This window comes from Nesoenas mayeri, assembly GCF_963082525.1.
Source record: "Nesoenas mayeri genome assembly, chromosome: 19".
Classification (NCBI taxonomy): Eukaryota; Metazoa; Chordata; class Aves; order Columbiformes; family Columbidae; genus Nesoenas; species Nesoenas mayeri.
The window spans coordinates 3,744,778-3,768,493 of record NC_137568.1 but is presented as its reverse complement, the minus strand read 5'-3'; the positions used below and the strand labels follow the sequence as shown (position 1 = coordinate 3,768,493).

Here is a 23,716-nt window from a genome sequence, read left to right as displayed (position 1 = left end):
TACATGTTAAAAACTGATACTGCTCACAGATTTCAGTAGCTCAGACCCATTATTCAAAACCTGTGCATTTAGAATTGTTAAAAATCAAAAGTGTGCTGAAATTTCCATTAACATCTTGTAAGAAATGATCTGCAAGAATTAATTTTTGAAAGCTCCAGTTCAACTTCTGTCTAAGTCCTACCTGGTTAGTAAGAACATAAGCACATTTGAACTATTTTCCTCTACTGCAGGTGAGAATGAACTCTCAACTCGTTTTCATCTGGGATAATGAGAGCGAGACTGGCTTTGTGCTGTAAATAAGGTGTTCAGAACCTTGCGACTTCCCAGCTATAATTCACATCCCAAACAGGAATGTGAACACACAAGTGTGTGTGCAAACACCCGGAGTTGGGAACGATCCCACCTCACGGGCATTTGGGAGCGTTCAGCCTCTGGTTTGCATGCGACACAGAAGGAAAAACATATAAAAATAGGAGGAAAAGCAATTACTAATAAAGGAATGCTGATCCATAACTGAATAGGAACTATTGTTTCAAAAGGTTCTTCTTGGGAAGATAATAAAGATGAACTTGTCAACATTATTGTTTCAACGGATTAAATATTCTTGAAACTCTTTGTAATGTTTATGATAAAACACTACTTAAAAAGCAACTTGTTTTTATGTTGGGAAAGATAAGATCCCGTCTGGTCTAAATGGTCTCCCTGTTGGAAAAGCATTCAGTCACGTGCTGATTCCCAGCCACCTTTATCCCATAACCTCTTTCTCTTTTCCTTATGAACTATTCTGTAAAGCCAGAGAAATCTGTATTTTGGTAAGCACAGTGCCCGAGAAAAACAGAGGGAAACTGATGGTGAATTGGCATGATACGAAAATTGTTCTTCTAATAGCCTTTTTCAGAATAGTTTCTCACCATTTCTTTCCGATTTGAGCTAGCGGAAAAGCGTCTTTCACTCTGCGTGGAATAAAACATGCTTGGGAATGATGCGAGAGGGAAAAATTGCTTTTTGGTATTCTGAGCTTTGTGTCGTTTTGATTACTTGTAAAAATAGTAATTTACACAACTCTGGTGTACATGGAGCTGTACAGATGTTTAGAATACCAAACAAAGAAACAGCTCTTCCCCCATAACCATGCAATCTATGAACACAGCAGGTAATGCCCAATGGGGAAGAAAAAAATAAAATTAATAGAATAGAATAGAATAGAGTAGAATAGAATAGAATAGAGTAGAATAGAGTAGAATAGAATAGAATAGAATAGAATAGAATAGAATAGAATAGAATAGAATAGAATAGAATAGAATAGAATAGAATAGAATAGAATAGAATAGAATAGAATAGAATAGAATAGAATAGAATCAAAATCTCCTGACCAAGCTTTAGCAGAAGAGTTCTCATAGGCGAAGCCTCAGGAAGATTCCTGATAGGGAGGGTTTTGCATGTACATCTGCTGGAATGACAGTGTCCGCACGTGACACCAAGTCTGGGCACATGGGAGGAGCCGAGCTCAGCCTCTGGCTGTCGCTTAGTCTGGAGCTCAGGCTTTAGCCCAGATTTCCCAGTCTTCCAGCCAGCTCACACAATGACTCAGACGTGTCTGAATTAGAGGCATATTGGAACACAGAAGATTCTTCTGTTTAAGCTAGAATTGATAATTCTTTAGGGAGCTCTAGGGGGTTTTTTAAGTGAATTGTCAGGAAAAAAAAAGAAAATGAAGTGTTTTGGAATAGAGTGAAATGTCAGGAAAAGCAAAGATCAGTTCAGGATAGGATGTTTGTTTGTCTTTCTTTTATTTCTGCCCCTACGCAGTTCCACTGTTTTCTCAACATGAAAAGGTACACAAATGCTTTTGAAGCAAATAAAATAGGAGAAGTGAAACAGTCCTCTGGTCAACAGGAACAGGAATATTTGTAACTGGAAAGGCTAATTTATTCACCTTCTCTACAGAACTAGAAAAAGCGGGCCAGAACTGCTGCTCCAACAACCCACAGTGAAATATGCTACTAGGCAGAATAACTTGTGATTTCTGCATGCCACAAAGGATTTGCCTTGACGTATAATGAATTTTATTGAGGTCGAATTTCAAGTTACCTAAATACTAGTTTACCTCCAGAGATATGGGGCTCAGGAAATTATTTTGCGATATCTATGCATTTTTTTCCTTGGCAGTAATTTGGGAAGCAGCTTGATATTGTGAAATATACTGCTTTCAAAAACTTGTTCCAGTTCTGCTGAAAAGCTGATAAAACTTTTGTCCCTTTCATGGCTAAAAAGCTGAGTTTCATAGATTCTTCTATTCATTTCCACTGACTTATAATTTCAATAAAGCATTCCCATGCTTCCCTGGCTCCACCACCACTCAGACACTGATTTCCCTTAAACAGGGCTCAGTACATGGCATGTTCTTGGAACTTCAAGGCTTGAGTGGTCAGAAGATTTCAACAAAGTCATTTAATTCTTGTGGAAGGCTTATGAAAACTTAATAGGCGTAGAAATTTAGAGCTTCCTGGCAGCAAAAGAATTACAGAAATAACTACAACAAATGGGGTTTTCTGGCTCTCGTAAAATTGTATCATTAACCTTAATAATGATGTGTTTTGATTGCGGTGTAGAAGAGATGAACTGACTGAGCATCCTTTACCCAGCTCTGAACACTGGATGCTGCTCAGTCATTCCAACAGCAATCGAACGCTCGGGCTGCACCACAGCAAAAAGCCTGTGCCAAATGATTAACCCAGCCCCGCGTGTGAGGACACATTGTCTTCCTTTTTCTATTCACAGAAGTCAGTAAAAAAGAAAATCTTTTATTTCTGTAGGTATGAAATTCACCTACTACATATGGTTTAAATATAGTTGGAATGTTTTAGATTAAGGGAAGGACAATTTCACTGTAAAGCATCCACACGCACACAGTTACTAATGCTACACACCATCAATTTGGCTGTATCTGCTTTAGGCTTCATAGTTACTAACAAGGAAAGATCATTTCATTAATGGAGGAGTGGAAATACAATAAAGTACTTTATTATCCCTAAAAAGCAGCATGTAGCATATAGACTCTGGGGGGTATTACCTATGAGCAGCTTCATTCATTCACATCCTGTGGCATATAATTATCGCAGACTAACCATGACCCTGCAGGTCCTCTATTAAAATTATATTTTTGTTACAGAATGGTGCATACATTATTGAAGCACATTATTTTGATCACTGAAAATTGACATATTGTGCTCATTAGCCAGTAAGCCTGAATATTTAATTTATGAGGTTTGCTCCAAGTTTTTTACAGATCAGTCACTTAAGAGAAGTAAACAGGCAAAACTGCAGAGCAGTGAATGGGAAGGATTCCTACTGAAAATGGTGCTTTAAAAGGCAAAACAAAGTGTGTCACGCCATATGCTGATACCTGACACATTACATTAGGCAGGTAAATGGGTTAATTGGACTCATTAACATCATTTCCTTTTAAAAACTTTTCCACTAAGAAGATGAAAAGCTTATTTTAATCTTTACACTTCTCTCTTGCATTTTACATTTTTCACATGGGCCTTTTTTAATCAAATATTGATGATGATGCCTGTTGTTCTTCAAAGCTCAGCAATTACATTGCAGCTCCCTCCCAGTAACTGGCACTGTATCAGACTCTGGTATTTCCTTATCTTTAATTCCCCCACATACTTCTTTTTTTTAAACACAACTTAAGATCTATTGGATTCTTGCCAGAAAAGGCACTCTGGATATTGGGCTTCTCTGCTGCTCTTCGAGCCGCCTGCTGAGCCAACATCCTTCCAGGCACCTGCTTCACTGATGCAACAGACCCCACAGTTCTGTCCCCCGGCTGAAACCACCACTTCTGAAACTAAAGCCACAGATTCCAGTCGTGCCACACACACAAAAAGATGAGTTTTAATGTTCTTCCTGGCTGTGGAAGTCCCCTGTTCTATAGGTGAGAGCTGTATGGGATGGGTCAACAATGCTCTCTGCTGGCAGCAAGGACAGCTTGCAGGAAACGTGGCTGGAATTTACCTTAAAAATACTTTGAATATGTATCTATGTATAAGGCCCCGAGGCATTCATAGGCAAATCTATAGAAGATCATTATTTACAACGTCAAGAAGCCTGCCGTATATTGCAAACATGATTTTGGAAATTATGTTATACTAGCACTTTCCACCATTTCTTTACATGCAGTTGCATACAATGATTAAGCATAAGGATGAATACTGGGAAAAAGTATTATGAAAAATAACTATTCAAATGTACAAATATTAGTCAAATACACAAAGCTGAATGCTCTGTAGAAAACAATTGTTTAAAGCAATTAAAAACTTCACGTGCGTGCACGTGTCTCTGTATGTATGAGCACAGAGGGGATGGCAGGACAAGGATAGGGCTCTCAGAAGTCTAGAAAAATCTATATTGTCTCCTATTTATTATATCAATCTCCTCTTTAAGAGAAGACTTTGAAAAACAAGAATACTCTTTTTAAACAACTGGTAAATAACTCAGATAACTCTGTAAAATCATTTTATTTTCCAGCTTGGGTCTCTTCTAGCAACAGCCAGAAAATCAAGATAGCAGGATAAAACTATATCTAAAACTATCTGGATACCATAAGCACAATATTAATAAATGTTCTAGTATACCCATTGCTTTGAAGTAGGGGAATGTAGTTCTGCTGCAGAGAGCTAAGCAGTCTGCCTTAGTAGGTTACATTTTAAATTCTAGTTTGGTTCAATGCTTCGTCACTATCCCTAAAGTCACATTTCAAATCACAGACTTGCCATAAAGTCTATGTAAACTCTGTTTTCAAACCCTGGAGCAGTGTCTGCTTTGCACAGCAGAGGCAGAAGGTACTTACTACAGTGCAATCAGTTTAAATCAATGAGGACAGCACTTTGTATCACAGAGTATAGTCTGGTCAAGATACTATGAACAGCAATCAGAAAACATTAAAACAAAGGAGGGACTCAGATAAACATGATTCAGTTCATTGTTGCACTTAGAAACTCAAGTTTGGGTGACCTGAACTACAGAGTGAGATTTTGCATAGGATGATGCTAGAAGATCCAGGAAGAAAACAACTTGGCATTAATGTTGCCTTACCCAGAGAGATGAAAGGCAATTATAGATTTATCTTTGCATTTTTAAGCACTTTGAGCCCCATAGATAGCAGATGCGAGGAACAGATTAGCATTAATGTTAATGTTTTCATGTTTCCATGGAAAGTTTGTGCCTCACCACCTGGATACTCAGAAACCAAAGGTAATGACAAAGTATTGGCATTAGTTCAGGTGCTGGTGAAGGGGGAGGAAAGGCCACCCCTCTCTGAGCTTGCGGAGCTGCTCTCCTGTTCCACCAGAATATAATGTAGGACTCCAAGAGGAAAGTGTGGAGACCAGGTGGCAGATGATAGAAACTTGGTTATTGCAGGATATAAAACTGGGACACTATGACACCTTCAAAACACTCTTCAATCCTTGGTGATTTGTTTCCCTACACCGTACTAGGCTTTCTTTGGACTGTATCTATTTTCATCCTAAAGAAAGGAACATCTAATATTGCAGATAAGATCCAAGGACACCACAGCAGGCAGCCATACACAATTGATTTTCTTGCTTCCTTGCATTCAGTGCTGCTCCACTGGCAGGTACTGATACAAGTTTAAAAATGGGCTTGCAACTAATCTTCAGACCAGTCCTACCTGAATAAATCCAAACTGCACCCTTTCACTGTTGGCTAAAGGGTCCTGGGAAGCAGAGAGCTGCCCCTTGGAGAGGTGACACCAAACTGCTAACGTGACATGGGATTGAAAGGCAGAGAATCCATCTCAGCTCCTTCTCCTTTCCTCTTGCATTCCCTACTTATGTTTCCAGCACGGCTTTGCCCTGAAACAGGCTGCTTTTTCTATCACTTCTTTTTGAAGGCTATTTTAACACAGACTGTAATGTAAAGATGTAGGCCACCTTGAAGCTGTGAAAAATACTTAGTTCAGAGCTAGTTGTGGAAGAAAGTGAACAAGATATACAGTTAACTAGGCCACAACACAAATGCTTCCACAAATGGAGGGCTAAGGAACATCATTAGGAAAAAAAGTTTCAGGATTTTTTTTTTTCCTAATGGTCATAAAAGTGTATAGAGTTTCAAGATAAACATGTGTCAGAGTTTGTGATTATTAGGGCTGCATTTTGCTTGTGTTCTACCTTTCAAAGAGCAGAATTTGGACTTGTTTTCTGTGATCACAGGACCAGCAAGTTATACACAGATACCACAAGAGTATTCAGATCTTACTTACAAACGTAATATAGAATATATTAGCAGTGTGTGCCTTTCTTACATCAAGATAAAGAGAGAGAATAATGCTGCTGGGGAATTGTGTGCACAAAGCTCTGTGAAGCAAGAATTAAAATGAATGAGATTAAATAGAAAATAACTACATCAGGAATATGTTAATAATTTAATTAAAGTCTACCAAAGTTGAACTATTCCATAATTAAGGTTGAAGCCCATCAACGTGCTGTGTTCTACTTGGGGATTTTGCCACATGAAAATTACCTATTTTGGAAACATTTCTTAAAGTATGAGGAAGTGCCCATTAAAATTTGCTGGTAACGGTGGTGAGTGTTGACACTCTCAAGAAAAGAAATAGGAGAAATGGGAATGTCCTGAAGGTGCAGGTCCTGAATCTGGACTGGTCTATGTGGCTGCTCTGTCCTTGGGCACACACAAGAAGAAAACCAGTGCTTCCCTTAAGCCTGAGGAGGCAGATGAAAGGGCAGGATGCTGCGTTGTTTCTATCCAAGACCCTGGAGTTTGTCCTTGCTGCTGAGCAGTCTGTGTGCCCGTGGGGAGAGTTCTATAGTCTCACTTCAAGTGTTCCAGCCTCCCCGCCGGTCAGAAATGAGGCACGTCAGACACTTCATTGCCTTACTAGTGTTCTTTATCTGCAGTTACGTAGGGAAATTCTGTTTTAAAACAGTCAATACAATCTCATTACAAGCACTGCATTTTTATGAGGGGGGAAATGAGAAAGACAAATGTTTTTCCTGTTCGTGGATTTGCCTCTTGTTTCCCCTCTCTGCTCTACAGAGAGCTATTCGATTCGTATTAAGGGTTATTTGGGTCTCTTTACCTTGAGAGAGAAAATAATAGTAGCCTAATTTAAGAAAGAACATGGATTCTGGATGTTTTGCATAGCTGCTAAATTTACCTGAGTGTTTGGTGAAGCATGAGTTTCCAATGGTGAACAAGACGCTTTAAACCATTTCCCCTATTTGTTTTTTAACTACATTTGTTACTTATGATTAGCAATTTTGTGCCATTCATATGAAGTGTACAGAAACTGAAGTCAGTTAACTGACCTTCTTCCACCTATTAAACTTGGTATTTCTTTATTATGCATGCAAAGTCAAGCAGAAAAACTAAGGAGCATTTATAAATAAGATCATTGTGGTTTATTCGCAATGAATTGGTATATTTGTGTCTACTACTTTTCCTAAGAAATTTGTTACTGTTTATTTTGAATTGGAATAAACATAAAAAATACAATATCTGTATCAAAGTTTAAAACCCACAAACCCCCAAAACTGTTTAATCTCATCCATTTAGTTCTATTGCACAGTCTGTTCAGTGTAACTTTTTACAACATCGTGTGCAAGAAAACAGGTTATTTAAACTCAGTAATTAGTATTACAGATAAAATGACACTGCGGCAATGTTAATTACTATAGTACTGATGTAGTATAGGATATAATACATAATAAGTCATGTCTTTAATTTCAAATTGAAGTGCAACAAAGCATATTATTGCTACACTTCCTCTTCTTAAAGTAAATGGATGTTATGCAAGTGTACTATTTGAATCCATGCAGGATGTTTTTAAACAAATCACAGTTGTACTTTAACTCAGACTGGCATATTTCACTTTCTAATGGCATAAATTAAGGAACCTCTTGCTATAGGAACTTTTCCTATGGCAGTAGAAATTATGACAGAGTTATATTATACGTGAAAAATTTCCACAATCATTTTCTTTTTCAGTGCAGCAGCTGTAAATCACTTTGCAAATGAGGCACAACGTTCAGACTTTTTAAAAATAGAGATGAATCTTGAAGAGCAATACAGCTATTTTTGGTATACTAGGAACTAGAGATACTTGATCAAATTGTAATTAATACTGTACTGCTATGGGTGAAATATCTGGCAACTGTAAACATAAAATACTCATAACAAAACAGGAGGACAATGAAAGTTTCTCCCTGCAGCCCCAGTAGGAGTAGGGCTCTTTATTTCTGAATAATTATAACCCTGCATTTTGTAGCACCTTTACTTTTGGATAACTTTGTTATAAATATTCAAAGAAGAAAAAAGTGAGTTAAATTTCAGATTTGTTCAAGCACACTTAAATAATTTATGTCAGCTGAAATGTTCCCATTTTCAGTGCAGAAATTTTGTAATGAAGCCATTACTGAGACCTTGCATAAAAATATTCTAAAAGCCTACTTATTTAGAAGTATAATAATCCTATTCACTGTGTTAACCCTGTGCCACTGGCTAAAATATTTACATATGGATTTAGCAAAATATTTGAATATACAGTATAAGATTCAAAGCAGAAGTGGAAATATAACCTCAGGTTGTGTATTTCATCTCACAACAAAAGATGTATTGCTACATTTAAATGAAGGTGCGTAAAGAGCAAAATCTTGAAGTATGTAGAATGAGTTTCTAAGACTTACTAATTATTTTGAAAAAAATCTTTTTCCACCTCCCCCCCCCCACCCTGTTTTGTTTAGGTCAGCGGGACGATGTATAACACAGGGAGACACGTATCTCTACGGTTAGACAAAGAGCATTTGGTCAACATCTCCGGAGGGCCGATGACTTATAGTCACCGCTTAGAAGAAATCCGGTTACACTTTGGAAGTGAAGACAGCCAGGGCTCAGAGCACCTGCTCAACGGCCAGGCCTTCTCTGGGGAGGTACGTCAACACACCGGCCCTCACCAGCCAACCACTAGTAATTACTCACTTTCCATTTCTGCCCCAAGGTGTTTGCAAACCAATTTGTACTCATAAAAACCCTTTCCTTTCAGCCGTTCTGAAAATCGGGGGATTACTTTTCACCCGCTGCAAACGATGTGACTCGCATAAAAATGAATCCGTTGTATTTATTGTATGCATAGACAGCCTATATTCTCATATGCGCTACTTACAAAGTAATCAAGTATCTTTTGATGGGTCCTTTACATTCCTAGCAAGCGCAAGTACGAGATTAATCACAAAGTAATGCTGAAATGCTTCTTATGAAAGTGCTACTTTTGCTACTTGCTGGTGTGTAACACTTTACACTGAGTATCATTCTGCCTGTGATTCATACAATAATAAGGTGATACTTAATCTTAGAGATGGTTCCACAGAAATCTTCTGGTCAGCTCAAAAATTCAAGTTAACCACACAAGTCAAACCTGGCAGAATCAGTACTTGCTTTGTATTTTAAATACACACCTGTAATTGTCCCAGAAAATGTAATGATCCTGATAACTATTGCAGAATAGCCCATTACTCTTGCTGGATAAATATGCTAGTCTTGTACATGAAGTACTTTTTCAAGATGTATTGTAAAGTTTGCAGACTTACTAGTAGACAAAGCAGAATCTTTCCATTTGTCCTATGTAGGAGCACTTTTACCCAAAAGAGATGCCTGGGTTTGTAGCACCCCATCCTTCATCAGCTTATATTCATCAGCACACAACTCTGCTCCACAACTATCAACACAGTAATGCTTCAGAATAACTGTATATTACCGCAGGGATTAATTTTTAAAAGATACTGTAGGTATCCCTGTTACCATTCTTTCAGAAGACCAAAACGAATAGTTTTTCAGAATAAAGCACTTATTTTCTTGGAGATGAATAAGCAGGTTACCATCTGCACTATCTATCACAGATTCTGGTGATGAGTCAGTCAGTGCATGGCTTTTTCTTTGGCACTGTGCATCAACAGTCATTTAAGAGTGGGAAATTAATTACAGAGTTGTCAAATGATGGTATTATAATTGATGGTAATCATTTGCTTTGTTTTATGAGATACATAGATCTATAATATAGCCAGTGGCAGCTTTTTCATGAAATTATTCATGTCTTACACAACTGACTTCTGGTTGCCTTTTTAAAATTCTATGATAAGTGAACAAATAATGTATTACACCTTTAAGAGCTGGAAGTTAGGTATGCTGTGGCAAATAAGGTCTTTGCTTTGCTAATCAGATTTACAGAAGAGCAGTATTCAAAAGAAAGCCAGTTGTCTGAACAAGAAAGCAAAAATCTGGTTGAAACATACTATTGCACTTGATTGGATGTATCATCGTAATTTCAGATTCTTTTAAAGAGTTTTTAAGTTATAAATTCATCAGTAAGGCTATAACAAAAGGTAAAAATGTAGAGGATTGTTTGCAAGACTTAATACTTAACTAGGCTCTCCTTGGTTTTGAAAGTAGGAATTCTGAAGTACTATTAACATTTGGTATTGTTTGCTAACAGAGACCTCAAGTTTTTCTTAATAAAAGCAGAAAACCTCGCTAAGTGGAAACCACTGTCAGGCTGTCATGCACAACTGGATCTGCAGTATGTGCAGGATTCATCTCGTTCTCTGGATTCTGCTGCAGTGAACAGGCAGGGATTTGCATCTCCAGAGGGTGATCATTCCTGATGGCCAGAGACACATCGCCTGAGACAGGACAGGTCACCCTGTGAAGATGCATCTCCCTTGGCAACAGAGCAGAGACAAACAACAGGCCAAGGAGCTCAGACTAGACACCTCCATTTCAGGTGGTGAGATGAATTCTGGCCTTTGAGGACGCGTTTTTCAGAGTTTCAGGTAGCCAGTTTGGGCAGCTGGACAGGAAAGTTCCAATAAAATCAAATATTATCTACTAATTTGAACCTGCATCTCCACAGTTCAGTCTTATTTATAGAATGCATGCAGTTTCCAAAATACAAGGACAGATTCAAATCAATCATGCTGAATAGCACAGGCAAAATTTGCAGCAAAGGATGGCAGCTGACGGTGTTCTTAGAATATACATCCACCCATACAAGTGCTGTCTGGATTACTGATTTTCAATAACCTCTCAGCACTGCACGATGTGATGTCTACAGTTCCCAACAACTCAATAAGAAAACTATAGACAAGTGAGTTGACTTTATGATCAAGTACCTATCTTAATAATGTAATGTATGCTTTCAAGACTGCTGATTCTAACTGCTGTCACTTCTGCATTGGACAACACTGTCAGAGGAGACAAGATAAAGAAAAATAACTGCATGGGTGAATTAGTTTAATTTATCTAGTGCAGGTAAGAATAGCAATGAATATTTGCTGGCTTAGGCTTTAGCCAGCGTAGGCAACCAGAGAAAAACCATTGCAGAATTATACTGTATGACAGCTAATTGCACGAGGCTCCCATGACATTGCCTTATTACTGCTGTTCTGATTTGTCTATGGGGTTTGCTGTGGAAACAATTCCCAAGGATGAAGTTACCCAAGAAGTGAGATCTGTCCCAGTGGATCCCAACCAACTCATTCCTGCTCCCTCCTTCCCTCCGCTGCCCCCTCCTTCTCATCGAGATCTCCAAAGCAACTGAAAGTCAGGACATTGCTTTGGAGTCCGTATCATTTAATAAGACCGTCTACCTTGTTAAAATACAAAGGCAACAATCTCCAAAAGGTTCATGGTGAAAATGAGAAAATGAGACCCTTTAGCTTTACCATGTGGTAAAGTCGTAAAAACCCATACCAATTCTTTTCCTTAAGCAGAAAAATGAAAACTGTGCTGCAGGAGACAGTTTATGGCTGTGCATTGTAGTAGCCATATCAATGTAAAGCCAGAAAGTCAAGGAGCTTGATTATTTGGGGTTATGTACTTTTCACAAACTCTATAGCCAGAGATTTTCAAACGAGACCATAGTCCACAATCTGTGAAAAAAACAGATTTCTTCTCTGCCCACCAAGTCACTATTCGAAAACCTATTGACAGAGACTGTAAACACACAAGGATTTCATCTGCTACATAAGAAGTAAAATGACAGCCAGAATAGTATCTAGATAAGTGAATACATACTGCAAGCTACACACACAGTTTGGAACAGAGATTTACTGCTGCTAAAAGCCACTAAGAAAACCCAACAAAATACAAGGAAATGAGAATCAAAAGGGGATGGTTGGAAATTCTGAAATAACAGCCTTCTCCTACTACTGCAATTTCTTTAACTGCAGGCATATTCTAGCTGAGTGGGCAACTGCTAGTGATAGTAAAGGATTACTTATCGGAGAGATCAGTGTTGCAAATCCAGCTCCTGATATTTTTAGAAGCAGGACTGTGAGACAGCCAGCCTGGGAGAGCAGCCGGCCAGCTGTTGGCTCTGCCTCCTCCTCTAAATCGTGCGGCACTTCTGCACAAACACCCCTGTTTTCTCCATGCAGGTGTTCCCTACACTTACCCAACATTTCGATTCCTCTCGCAGGTCTGTTTTGCTATTTTGTTCTCTACAGGAAGCCTCACGGGTGTGAGGATTTGTGGCTCTATCACACAGTCCTTCCTCAGGAAAGGAGCATTAAGTCAGCTCGGGATGTCCCTGAGCAGAGAGGACAGGAATCTCCTGCCTCTCCATCACCACGTTCCTACAGGTGGTCACAACACCAAGGCAGAGATGTGAGCCAGCCCCTACTACACCTGCCAACAGTTTGCAGAATGAAGGTTGAAATCCAGATCTGTCTGTTGCCACAGGCCATCTGTATTACATTTTGGAGACTTTATTGGAAATGATGCAGGTCATTTTTAAGCATTTCAGCCAGAAGATAAGTTTACTGTACTCCAGTGCTTATTAATGTTGAAAAATAAGCCTCTGAGGAAAGTACCAGATGAGGGAACACATGTGTAATGGAAGGGTGGTTTAGTAAAATCTCTGTAACCTTCAGATTAATGTTCAGCTTCAGAGGAGAAAGTCAATAAGATAATGAATTAAATTGCTATAGGAACAGAATATAAATCAGGAAGAGGTGGTGGTATTGTCATCACTACACTATAAGGAGACTATTCATATGAGTAATTCAAAACCAGTGGGAGATGAACATGTGCGTTAGTTGCGGGAATGCAACCCTGTCCACCCTAAAGATTACAAGTGGCTTCATCTGAAATTTTATAAAATATTCATATCCATAAAAAGCAGAGTTAAAGTCCAACACATGCTTATTGTGTTTTTCTAAACCAAAATCAATTTTATATTTTAAGTTAAATTGGTTGTTATTGGCACTTAAATGTAACAGAAAGCAGGACTGAACAATATATTAGCACAAATAGAGGGATGTTCACACCTGAGTGTGGTCTGTTAATTTAAGAGCTCTGAATCTGGAAATTCCTTTCCTCCCCCTATTGACTATAAGGAAATTGGGCTTTTTAGCAGAGTTGTGTTGTAGTAGTAGGTTGCCTGAGCTGTCTCAGCTCTAACACTACGTGGAGATGAACTGGCTGCCTCTCCCTCTGCACAGCAGGGCCCTTCAGATTTAAAAGCATGATCCACAGGAAAAACAAACCAACAAGCAAACAAACTATGGTCCTGGGAAGTATGCTGCTGAGATAACGTAGACAGCAAAGCTTGCAGGGAGGCACACTAGAAACCTGTTCTTTTACGAAGTGGAACTTAGCAAAACATTTTAAAATGTTCCCAAAATACTTTCCGAAGAAAAATGAAGTGATAACTCAATATGCTAAACAAAACTTTAGTTGACTAAAGAGTCATTAAGGTGCTAATGCGCTCACAGGACCTGAAACCAGCCATAAAATAGTAGGTGACAGTAGGACAATATAAATGGAATAGGAAGATAAAAGTAATGCTTTAACTTACGGTGTATTTTTCTCTCAGATATGGTTCATATTGTTCCAGAACTACTGCATGAAGTAGCACACAGTAACTAGCCATAGTTTGTTTGTACAAACACATAATTTAGATTGCTCAGCCTGTTAAACTGTCCGACTATGACCAGCCCAGCACCAGCAATCAAAGTGAGGATAGAAAAGCTGGGGACATGAAGCAATTGAACAAGTAAACTTATCCCCCAGTGGCTACATAGGAATATATAAAGGGACAATCTACAAAATATCTGCAAGTTTCATGAGATACTGTGAATAATTTCCTAAAATCTAATACTGAACATTGGAATATTAGATTTAATTTCCCAGATTTTTCATATTGTTTTGTTCTGACCCTTACGCACTTACATTTCATAAACAATTCGGAGCATCTGAGTTACACACATTTAACTGCTATTTTGTGGATAGATAAGGAACACATCTGCAGATAAACATGAAAACTAATTGCTGTGCCCAATTCCATTGACTTGATTTCATGCTCCATTAGAAGAGTGGGGTTTTTTTCCATGGGAGATTTTCAGCATTATATACATTTACATGAATTATGGACAGCACTGTGGGGAGAAGAGATGACAGAGAATGATTCCTTGAAACCAAAAGCTGAAAAGGGTTTGAAAGCCAGGCAGTAACTGAAGCGTCAAAATATCTATGGCTACATGGTAGTGATATCAATTTTAAAGTACCAGTCAGAATAATGTGTTGGCATCCAGATATTTTGTAAGCAGCAAATTGGTGATATTTAAAATGCAGTCAGCGTTTCTTATTGAGGAAGCGTCTCTGTTCGAACTACTCTGTTGGAAACCAGGAGAAAGATGACTTTCCAGGAATACGGAACAGAAATTTTTGTGCTATATTTTACATCAAAATGCAGTAAAGTTCCTACACTGGCTACGTGCTAAAAATGCATCTTAATCCTTAGTGACCTTCAAGAGCAGTTTCATCTTTAACACTTTTGAAGTGGAATAGTTGTCTTTTAACTTATGGTCCTTCCTGTTTGGGTGGGTGTTTTCTGGCTAGACAGTCATCTTGAAGTCATGAGTAATATATGATTATTAAATAATAATTCCCAAAACTCAATAGCCAGGAGAAGTTGTAGAATCAAGTGAAGGTGTAGCAACTATAAATGATTGATCATAAATATATAAATAGAAAAAATACACAGCAAGAAAGACTCATTTTTCTATGAATGGCTGCATTGCCAGGCAGTGTCAGTGTACCCTTGTAGTCAGTCTTGCATTTAGAGCTGTTGTAATTATACTACCATTTTTTAAGGAAAATGAGATTCTAGAAATAGCCTGGTTTATCCTTCCCTTAGGAAAAAACCTTAATTACACAAATAAAGTCATATAATGTTCAAACTTTATATCAGCTATAAAGAATTTTACTTCATGTATAATCAGCTGCTCATACCATAAATACCATCCATGTGATTTTTTTCCACCTTTCTAAAACTTGATTAGCAGTGGAAATACAAATGAGATTTTTGAGTTTTGTTTGGGTTTTTTTTCAAGAGGATGAAATTACAGCTCACACCGTAGAGGTCTAAACACACATTTTATGATAGCACAGGTAAAACTGGAAAATTCAATAGTTTTATTTGAAACAAACTGTAACAGGATGTTTCTCTTGGTGTATAAACCACAGAAGTTCAGTTATTGCACCATCAGGGAATCAGGGCTGGACACAGAAACAACTATAGCTCTTCAGAGAATACAAACTAAGAAAAAGATACAGGGGGAGAATTATGTATTTGCTTCTTTTAGCAGAAAGATTAACAATAGCGCATAATTGAAAGGAACAGTCATTTAATTGCATAATCCCAAAGAATCATTAGATGCCATCTGGAGATTGAACGATGCTTTAGAACAAGTGCTAAACCACTTACAAAGTTTGAGACTAAATTTCAGGTACCCAGGCAGGATTTGGATCTTGCTTATAGGCACACACTTTCTCATTTTATCAGATTACTGATGTGTGTGTAGGTTTTTGTGTGGTGTGGTTTATTTTGGGGGTGGTTTTCGGTTGGTTGGTTTTGTTGTGGGTGTTTTTGTTCGGGTTTCTTTTCCTTTTCCCCCCTCTCTCCATTTTCATTCTCTACACAAATGCGGGTGTTCCTTGCCAGAAAACTTTCCTTCTTTGGAAACTGCTTTTCTGAATCTTACTGACTGTCCATCCACCAGCAGAATTGTAGGAGCTGTCCAAACAAATTGGGAGCTCCATGACAATATCAGCTTATATCAGTATAGCACAGGACACAGCAAAATATCTGCTGCATGGAATAATAAATACTGAATTTCTTAGATACTGAGTGAAACAGATCCCTTTTGTAATAAATATATTTTTGCACATGTTTACTTCTCAGTCACCAACTGTTCTCTTTTTTTGGGGAGGGAGAAGCAGAAGAGAGTATCCATGTACTGAGAGCACAGTCTGTCACAGACCATAATCTAAATCCCTTCAGTGCCTCAGTTTTAAAATCCAGCATCATAAAGCAATAAGGTGGAGTTTTTTCTGCTTAGCGTAGCAGCTGTAGGATTTGCTCTTTTAAACTACTGGGACATTAAAACATTCAGCACTCTAAACCTCCAGTGTCACTTACGAAGTATTCATTTTGCCTTATTCCAAATGATTATCATTTGCTTGGGGTGACTTTACTTGCTACAGGATGATTCTTTTTAAATTAAAGAGTAATTTACCTCTGTAGTAAAAAAAATACACTCATTTTGACATGGGTTTTACGTTACTAAGTAATGGTTTTTTCCATTACGCTTCTTGTAAATTTAAACTTATCCCCCAAATATATTAACATGGTAGAGAATGGAAGGATCAGACTAACTTCTTATACTGAAGCTCTTGTAGCTATTATGGACAACTAAAAAAAAGAAACTAAAAACCAAGCATATATGAATTTTCATTGTCTTTGCAATTTACCAAAACAAAAGAAACAGTGAGCAATTACTGTAAACATCACCCTGGACAAAGCTCTCATGAAAGCAATGGACTTTTGTCTGAGGCAAAACTGTTATTTATGTACTAACCATGGACATGAGACTGCAAAATAACCCGTAATACCCTTTTAGGCCAGTGTCTCTTAACTGAAACTGCCTGTGCACCGGAGGATGAACACTGGCAATCGGATCATAGCAGGAGAACCCAAAGCTGATAACAGATGAGACACAACACTTTGAAGATGCTGATCCATCACCAGCAAACAGTGAAGCTCCTCAGGCACCTGGCTGGTGCTGAGCACTCACATAGCCACGTCTTGATGTTTAATGCCTGAGTCAAACCCAACTGGTTGAGAGCAAGCACGGCCCTTACAGCCCAGAGAGTGGGGGTTCACTATGTATGCTGTCTCCTTCAGTCATTTTTATGTTACTCTGTACAAATGGAAGAGCTTCAGACAGTGAATGTGACGCTGATTTTCAAGAGCCTAAACCTTTCAGTTAGGCAAGAGTTCCTAGCTCATACCATTTGCAAATGGGACAAAGGAGGCAGCTGAGACATCAAAGGTCTTTCACGCCCTATGTGGATGCTCTGTTCGCTGTGACTTGGGGCTGAAATGGGTGCACCACATCATTGTGGCACCAAATGAGCCCAGGAGCTCCAGCCCAGGAGTTTCCATCCTCCCTGATAACAATCACTGGCTTCTAACACACAGCGGCAGCTGCAAACCCTTCCCCTTCACCCCTCTGACCTTCAGTTTATTTCTGCAGCTTCAGCTACTCCTTTGTTAGGTCTTTGTCCCTTGCCTTATAGTTAATAGTTTCTTATGAGGCATTTTAGTATCTTAGTAAAAAGCCAGCTAAATCATGTCAATTCTAGCTGCCTTTTTATTGCATTTTCAGGGAAGGCTGTGAGGTTGCAGAGTTACAGTTTTCATTTAGCATACTGACTTGACCTTCCACCATCATTGCAGACCTTTCCTTAATTAAAAGCACACAGGCATACACTGCCTCCCAGCCAGTCCAAATACTTTACATTTAGAGGTATTTTATTTTAGCCATCCAGGGTAATTGACCCTTTCAACAAAGACTGAGAAGGGAAGACTTCTAAATCTTGTTTCCTTTAGACAAAATTGTGATAGATAATGGATTGGGATATTTTACAAACAATAAAGGGAAGCAAAGTTTTCATTATCATTTCATGAGCATGTCTTTCAAAATTATTACAATTAGATCAGTTTCTCAGGCACACCTGCTTTTAAAATAGCATGTGAGTGGTAGCAACAACAGCACCAGTGTTAACACTATGGAAAATCAGAATTGACAAGGCTAAACCACATTTCTTTAAAGTCCATTTTCTTTCCATTTATCTTTTAATATCTCACCTTCATCCACCTGCTCTTTTATCTCTGTATAAACTAACTGGACATTACCGCACACACCTGCCAAGATTTGCTGGATTAAAACTCAGTAGAAATTAATTCATTCTATTCAGTTACTTTTCAGTAGTTTGGTGGTGGTTTTTTTTTTTTAATCTAACTGCCATTAAAGCATTTTCTAAGTGACAATTTGCCATAGGCACATTAGAAAAGCACCATATACAGGTTATTACTCTGAAAGTTCTATCAAAGGCAAAGAGAGTTCTGGATTTTAGCTAGAAAGGGCAAGTCCATTACTATCTATCTCTTCCCATCATCTTGAATTTTATTTACTCTTTCTTATCAAAATATGAACATGCTACTGCCATCTAGTCCCTGGAAATTCTGCTAATAACACAATCAGTTGGTAACAGTCTTAATCTGCTTTAACCTTCAGTATAGGACTGGTCAGAAACAGCTGTCACATTCCCTCAAATGCATAGTTCCTATGAATAAAAAATAGATTTTTATAAAAAAACTTTTCAAGACATAGTCAATGTGGAAAGTATACATTTGTCATATTTCAATATGCAAATTTTTGCTCTTCTCACCTTTAGCAATTATTTTCTGATTCCCTCTGACAATCTAAGCACAAAGTGATGGAGGACTGGGCTTTCAATGCTATACAGCTATCTCCAAGCATCATTAGAAATACAGAAAGTGTTTGCAGAACAGCCCATCATGGGTGAAACAAAAAACCCTCTATACCACACTTTCCTCTAGCAGGACATGCTGATACTGCACAAAAACGAATGATCAAAGAGACAAATATAAATACATATAAATTCTGCGTATTGTGAAATTATGTTGTGGCTTTGCGGACTGTGGATTGTTTCTAAAGAGCAACGTGGCATTGACCTGTGGAGGCGCTTTTACCTGAAATACAGGTTTCTACACTGAGAGTGCTGCAGTTAAGCTGGGTTTTAGCACGTTTTGCTCCGTCTTTACCTTCAGAGCAGTGGTTGCAGTGAGATATTTCCAGTGAGGTCGCTAATGGACAAGCTCAGGAGAATGGTGCTGCAGTGATTTGAAGCAGTAGAACCCATCCATGACCATTCCTGGTTTAGGAATGATCAGTGCCATAAAAGAGGCATTGGACAGGAATATTTCCATGGATATCCAAGGCTGGGAATTACAGTCTAACCCTGGGAGTGTTGGTTTAAGACAAACTCGCAGGAAATCAGGGAGATTTCTGTTGGCCTCTGCTTGTGTTTCAGCAAAATGTCTTTGAAATCAAGTTCCCTCCACGAGGTACATTCGGTTTTGACACGTACGCATTTTCCAGCAAAACCCTGTTTCAGCAGAAAAAATCCCAACTAGTTCTGCTTATGATGAGCGTAAGGCCTGATTCGGTGTGGAGCCCAAGGGTGTGCTCAGTTAAGAGGATTTTCACTGTTTGATTTGTAGCTTAGAGCCTCCCCGACTACTGTTCCTAAGTCACAAAAGGCACAATAAAGGAGCTGTTCTTCCTCCTAACTGGTAGAGCTATTCCCTGGGGCAGTTAATTAGGGGGGGAAAAAAATACCCTTATTATTCCAGATTCTAATGAATGTCTGTCTGTTTCGTTCTCATAGGATTTTCTTTTAGAAATCCAGGAAAGTGATGAAAGGAAATATGGCAGGGTAAAAATCAGTATCTGAAGTTCCACAAGCCTTTTTCCTGTGGCCTATTTGAAAATACCTACCAACTTTTTAAATATACTCTGGCCTGGAGATGAATACTTCAAAGAAAGTTGGAAATCTTTTGTTAGAACTCTGAGCTTTCAGGCAGCACGTTTGGGGTCTATCCCCACAAATCTTTGTATACATTACAACAAATGTAAAGTAAGGTCAGGTGTGTGTTTACAATGCAGTGGTTACTGTCAGGAGCACAGTACAGTGGGTCATGATACAAGGAAAGCAGGATGCAGTTCCTAGGATTTGAAATATTTAAACACATCTAAATTTTTGATTTGGCTCCACTCTGATCTTACATATGTACTTCACATTCATTTTTTCTTATTTGATGTGCATAAGGTATTACCAAATAATAAAGCATCTGGAAATGACTAATGCTGTAGAAATTGCCAAGTGATGAGAGTGAAAATAGAATTTTTAAAAGGACAGACTTCTTCACTAACAGAGAAGAACACATCAGTTTTGTGATGCCATCCCTCTTTCAAGTGATCTTGTAAACTCGTCAGTATTTTGGTTGTGATCATCAAACAGTCTTTGGGCAGCTTGAAGTCGATTGATTTTACCTGGGTACTGTTGAATGGTATTCTTCATTTTGTGCTCTGAAAGTGGCAGCTAATAACTCAAAGTGAATGACCATTATTAAATCTAAAGGCATACCTTGTTTAAAATTAAAAGAAAAAAAAAACCCAGAAAACCAATGGAATTACTGAGCTGTGTCATCTTATATCAGCTGAAAATCTGTCCTTTAATGTTTATGAAGAGGAAAATAAAAGTGCAATGAAGATCTGGAAGAGACCATCTGTCTCCTTTTGGTTGGTGGTTTTGTTTAGAGTTGGACCTGAACCAGAAGCGTCTTTCAGACATGTCCAGTGTTTGGAAGCGGTCACGCCGTGGTCCCCTTGGATATTCAGAACTGCTGATAGCTGCTCACAACAGACACTAATGATAGCCCTCCTAATGCTCTTTGTCAAGTGCTTTATGGTCATTAACACGTTCCTCATTAACTATCAATTACCTTGCAGTACAATTACTTTGCCGATTTTACAAATGGGTGGACTGAGACAGAGACTGAGTCAACTGCAGTCATGACAACAGACCATAGTGGCGTGATGACCAGAACATGAGATTTCATGGTGTTTCAAAGTCCCCAAAATTTTGGGCACCTGATTTCTCAAAATTCATTCGCAATTGTGGATGGATATCTTAAATAAGCAAGTCTTGTCATTGCTGTTTCTATAGCGAAAGTTAATTACCCCAACACACATTACACTGTGCAGGCTAGAACATCCAACTATATTAAAGGGCAATCATGAATTTCCCATCATATATGCACAATATTCTACCACTGAGAAAATATTTTATCACCTGTACATGAACCTGTCTCTTACCAGCTACTTTTCAAAGTACCAAACTTGCAATGTAAATATAGTAAAAGACACAGATAGAAAAAGTGCCAAATAGAGAAGGCTGTAGTATAATAAATACACCAAGCTAAGTAAATGTCAAAATACTTCCTTCTGAATTGCAGTAGGGCTGTAAGCATTGACAATATTAAAAGTCAATGAAGCAGTGAAAATAATTTACAAGATGTATCCTCAAAGTTCATGGAATGCTGATATGGTAAATATCTTTACAATGTCTCTAAATATATAGTAATTTTTCTTTGGATGTATAGTCTCAGATTTATTGAAGCATTTAATTATTTTCACAGTCTTCAAACTTTGCAATGCTGATTGATTCTAATCAGTAGATCTGTAACTGGATAACTGTTTATCAAATTGCTGTTAATGTAGCAAATAAAACAATTTATCCTTAACATGCACACATTTCCTTTGTATACATTACTAGTTTCTACAAAACAAACTGCACTATGGTAACAACAGCAACATAACAATAGGTTTCCCCTGTAATTTTGATTCGTACTGACAGTCTAATTTACAGCAGTGGCACTATGTGTAAAAATAGAAAAGTCATGCATGATTGTGTGAACACCTCCAACTAAACCAGTAAAGCTATTGCCAATTACTTGAGAAAGAGCAGCATAGCCTGTGTATCTGAAGTCTGTGACCTGCTGGGATGCATCAGCTTTCAATTTTTTGGGCCAACTCTTCTAGAGTGCTTATTCCAGCAAGAGCTTAGATAGATAGATAGATAGATAGATAGATAGATAGATAGATAGATAGATTAGATAGATAGATGGATGAGATTTTAAAAGCAGCAATTGAATGCTGAGCTATTTTGAATTAATTATTCACTATCAATAGTTAGCTAGGTGAAAATATTTTCATTTGTTGCTTAAGAAGCTGTGTTGGGCATTTTGATTCATAGAAAATTTTCCTCCTCCACCTATTCTGAAGCAACGTGAGCAGCTCCTGCTTTAGGTAGATTATCCTGTGGAATTGCTAAAGTCTCTCTTGCTTTTATTGCTGCTAGCAGTTTTACCCCTGTCCCCGTTTGTTATTAACAGTGGAGGAACCAGAAGGAAACGAGTGTCTGAGGAGCTGACAGAAGCCCAGCTGCTGGTTGCCCCCATCTTAATGACTGCAGATGAGTTTGTCATGGCAGCAGCATCCTCATTTTTACTTTTGCTTGCCCTAAAGTTTTGTCTGTACTGAGATTAGAGCTTGGTTTTGTAATATAGATGGACCTGTATGGTCAAAAGTACTTTGTTAAAACAGTTCCTGGAAAATGCAAGCAGCTACTGCAGAAGTCATTGGCAACTGAGCAATTCAACAGCATCACTCACATAATATTGTCTCATCTACTCTGCAACAGTGACCTGTAACTGAACCTCAGCCAAAGGGACCACAATATTTTTTTCTGGGTCTTTTTAAGTAGTGAGAATTACATTGTCAAAGTAGATCTATTTTTCTCTATTATGAAATTGTTTATTAACCAGACTTTCTGCTGGCTGAGAACCATGTAAGTGTCATGAGTGAATAAAACCGCACAGAACTGTGAACAAACTGTTGCTGATCTTCTAGGTCTACATAATGACTTGTCCCCGTTCCGCCCGTTAAACTCCCCTTGATATCAGGAGCATTTGTGATGCCAGCCCCAACTCCAAGGTGTTCCTCTACTACTGGGTGTTGAATACATCACTTGTAAAGTACAGCAGAAGCACGAAAGACACAAAAAAAATAAGTTCAGTTCTGTTGTTTCTTGCTAAAAACTTACAAGTTCTAGCAAAGATACTAAGGACATCAACTCATTAATCAGAAGTACAAATACGGTACTTCCATGTCACTACTCAGAGCAGGAGCAGATTTAGCCTGCATCTTTTCTCCCAGCTATGTTCTATGTGAAAGACAGTTCTTGTGTCATCTTTCTTATACAAACAGCATATGCACTTCGTAGTGCTTCAGATAACACAGAGTAAGCTTTGCTAAAAAATTATGGAATGTAAAAGTTTAGTGCACCAAAGTTGGGAAATGGGAAGAGAAAAGCCGGTTGTGCATCCACTAGTTAGTTTGTCCACACAGTCTTTTTTTCCCTCACCACTTTCTCACCTGATCTGCCACAAAGAGACGTCAAACGGGATGAATCAGACAAAGAAAAATTCAGGAGGTTGGAGGTTTTTTTCAGACACGACATCAATTCTGTTGAATTGCAGCATCACTTTGTACATCTAAGTTGTACATTAACATTGCCCCTCCTTATAAGATAAAAAGCTATAGAATAATATTTTAAAAACACGAGTTAATGTGACATATAAGACCTTCTGCATTTCAGAAATTTAGTGATTCTA

General features: G+C 38.2%; 1 protein-coding gene across 1 annotated transcript in view; it reads left to right on the top strand.

Annotated features, from left to right (window-relative positions):
- CA10 (carbonic anhydrase 10) overlaps positions 1 to 23,716 on the top strand; it is a gene marked incomplete at both ends in the record, with an annotated part of 164,769 nt that overhangs the window by 113,856 nt on the left and 27,197 nt on the right. The window contains one exon of the mRNA XM_080356752.1: positions 8,796 to 8,981. Coding sequence (XP_080212878.1) covers positions 8,796 to 8,981 — 186 coding nt within the window. The remainder of the gene's footprint in view (positions 1 to 8,795; positions 8,982 to 23,716) is intronic.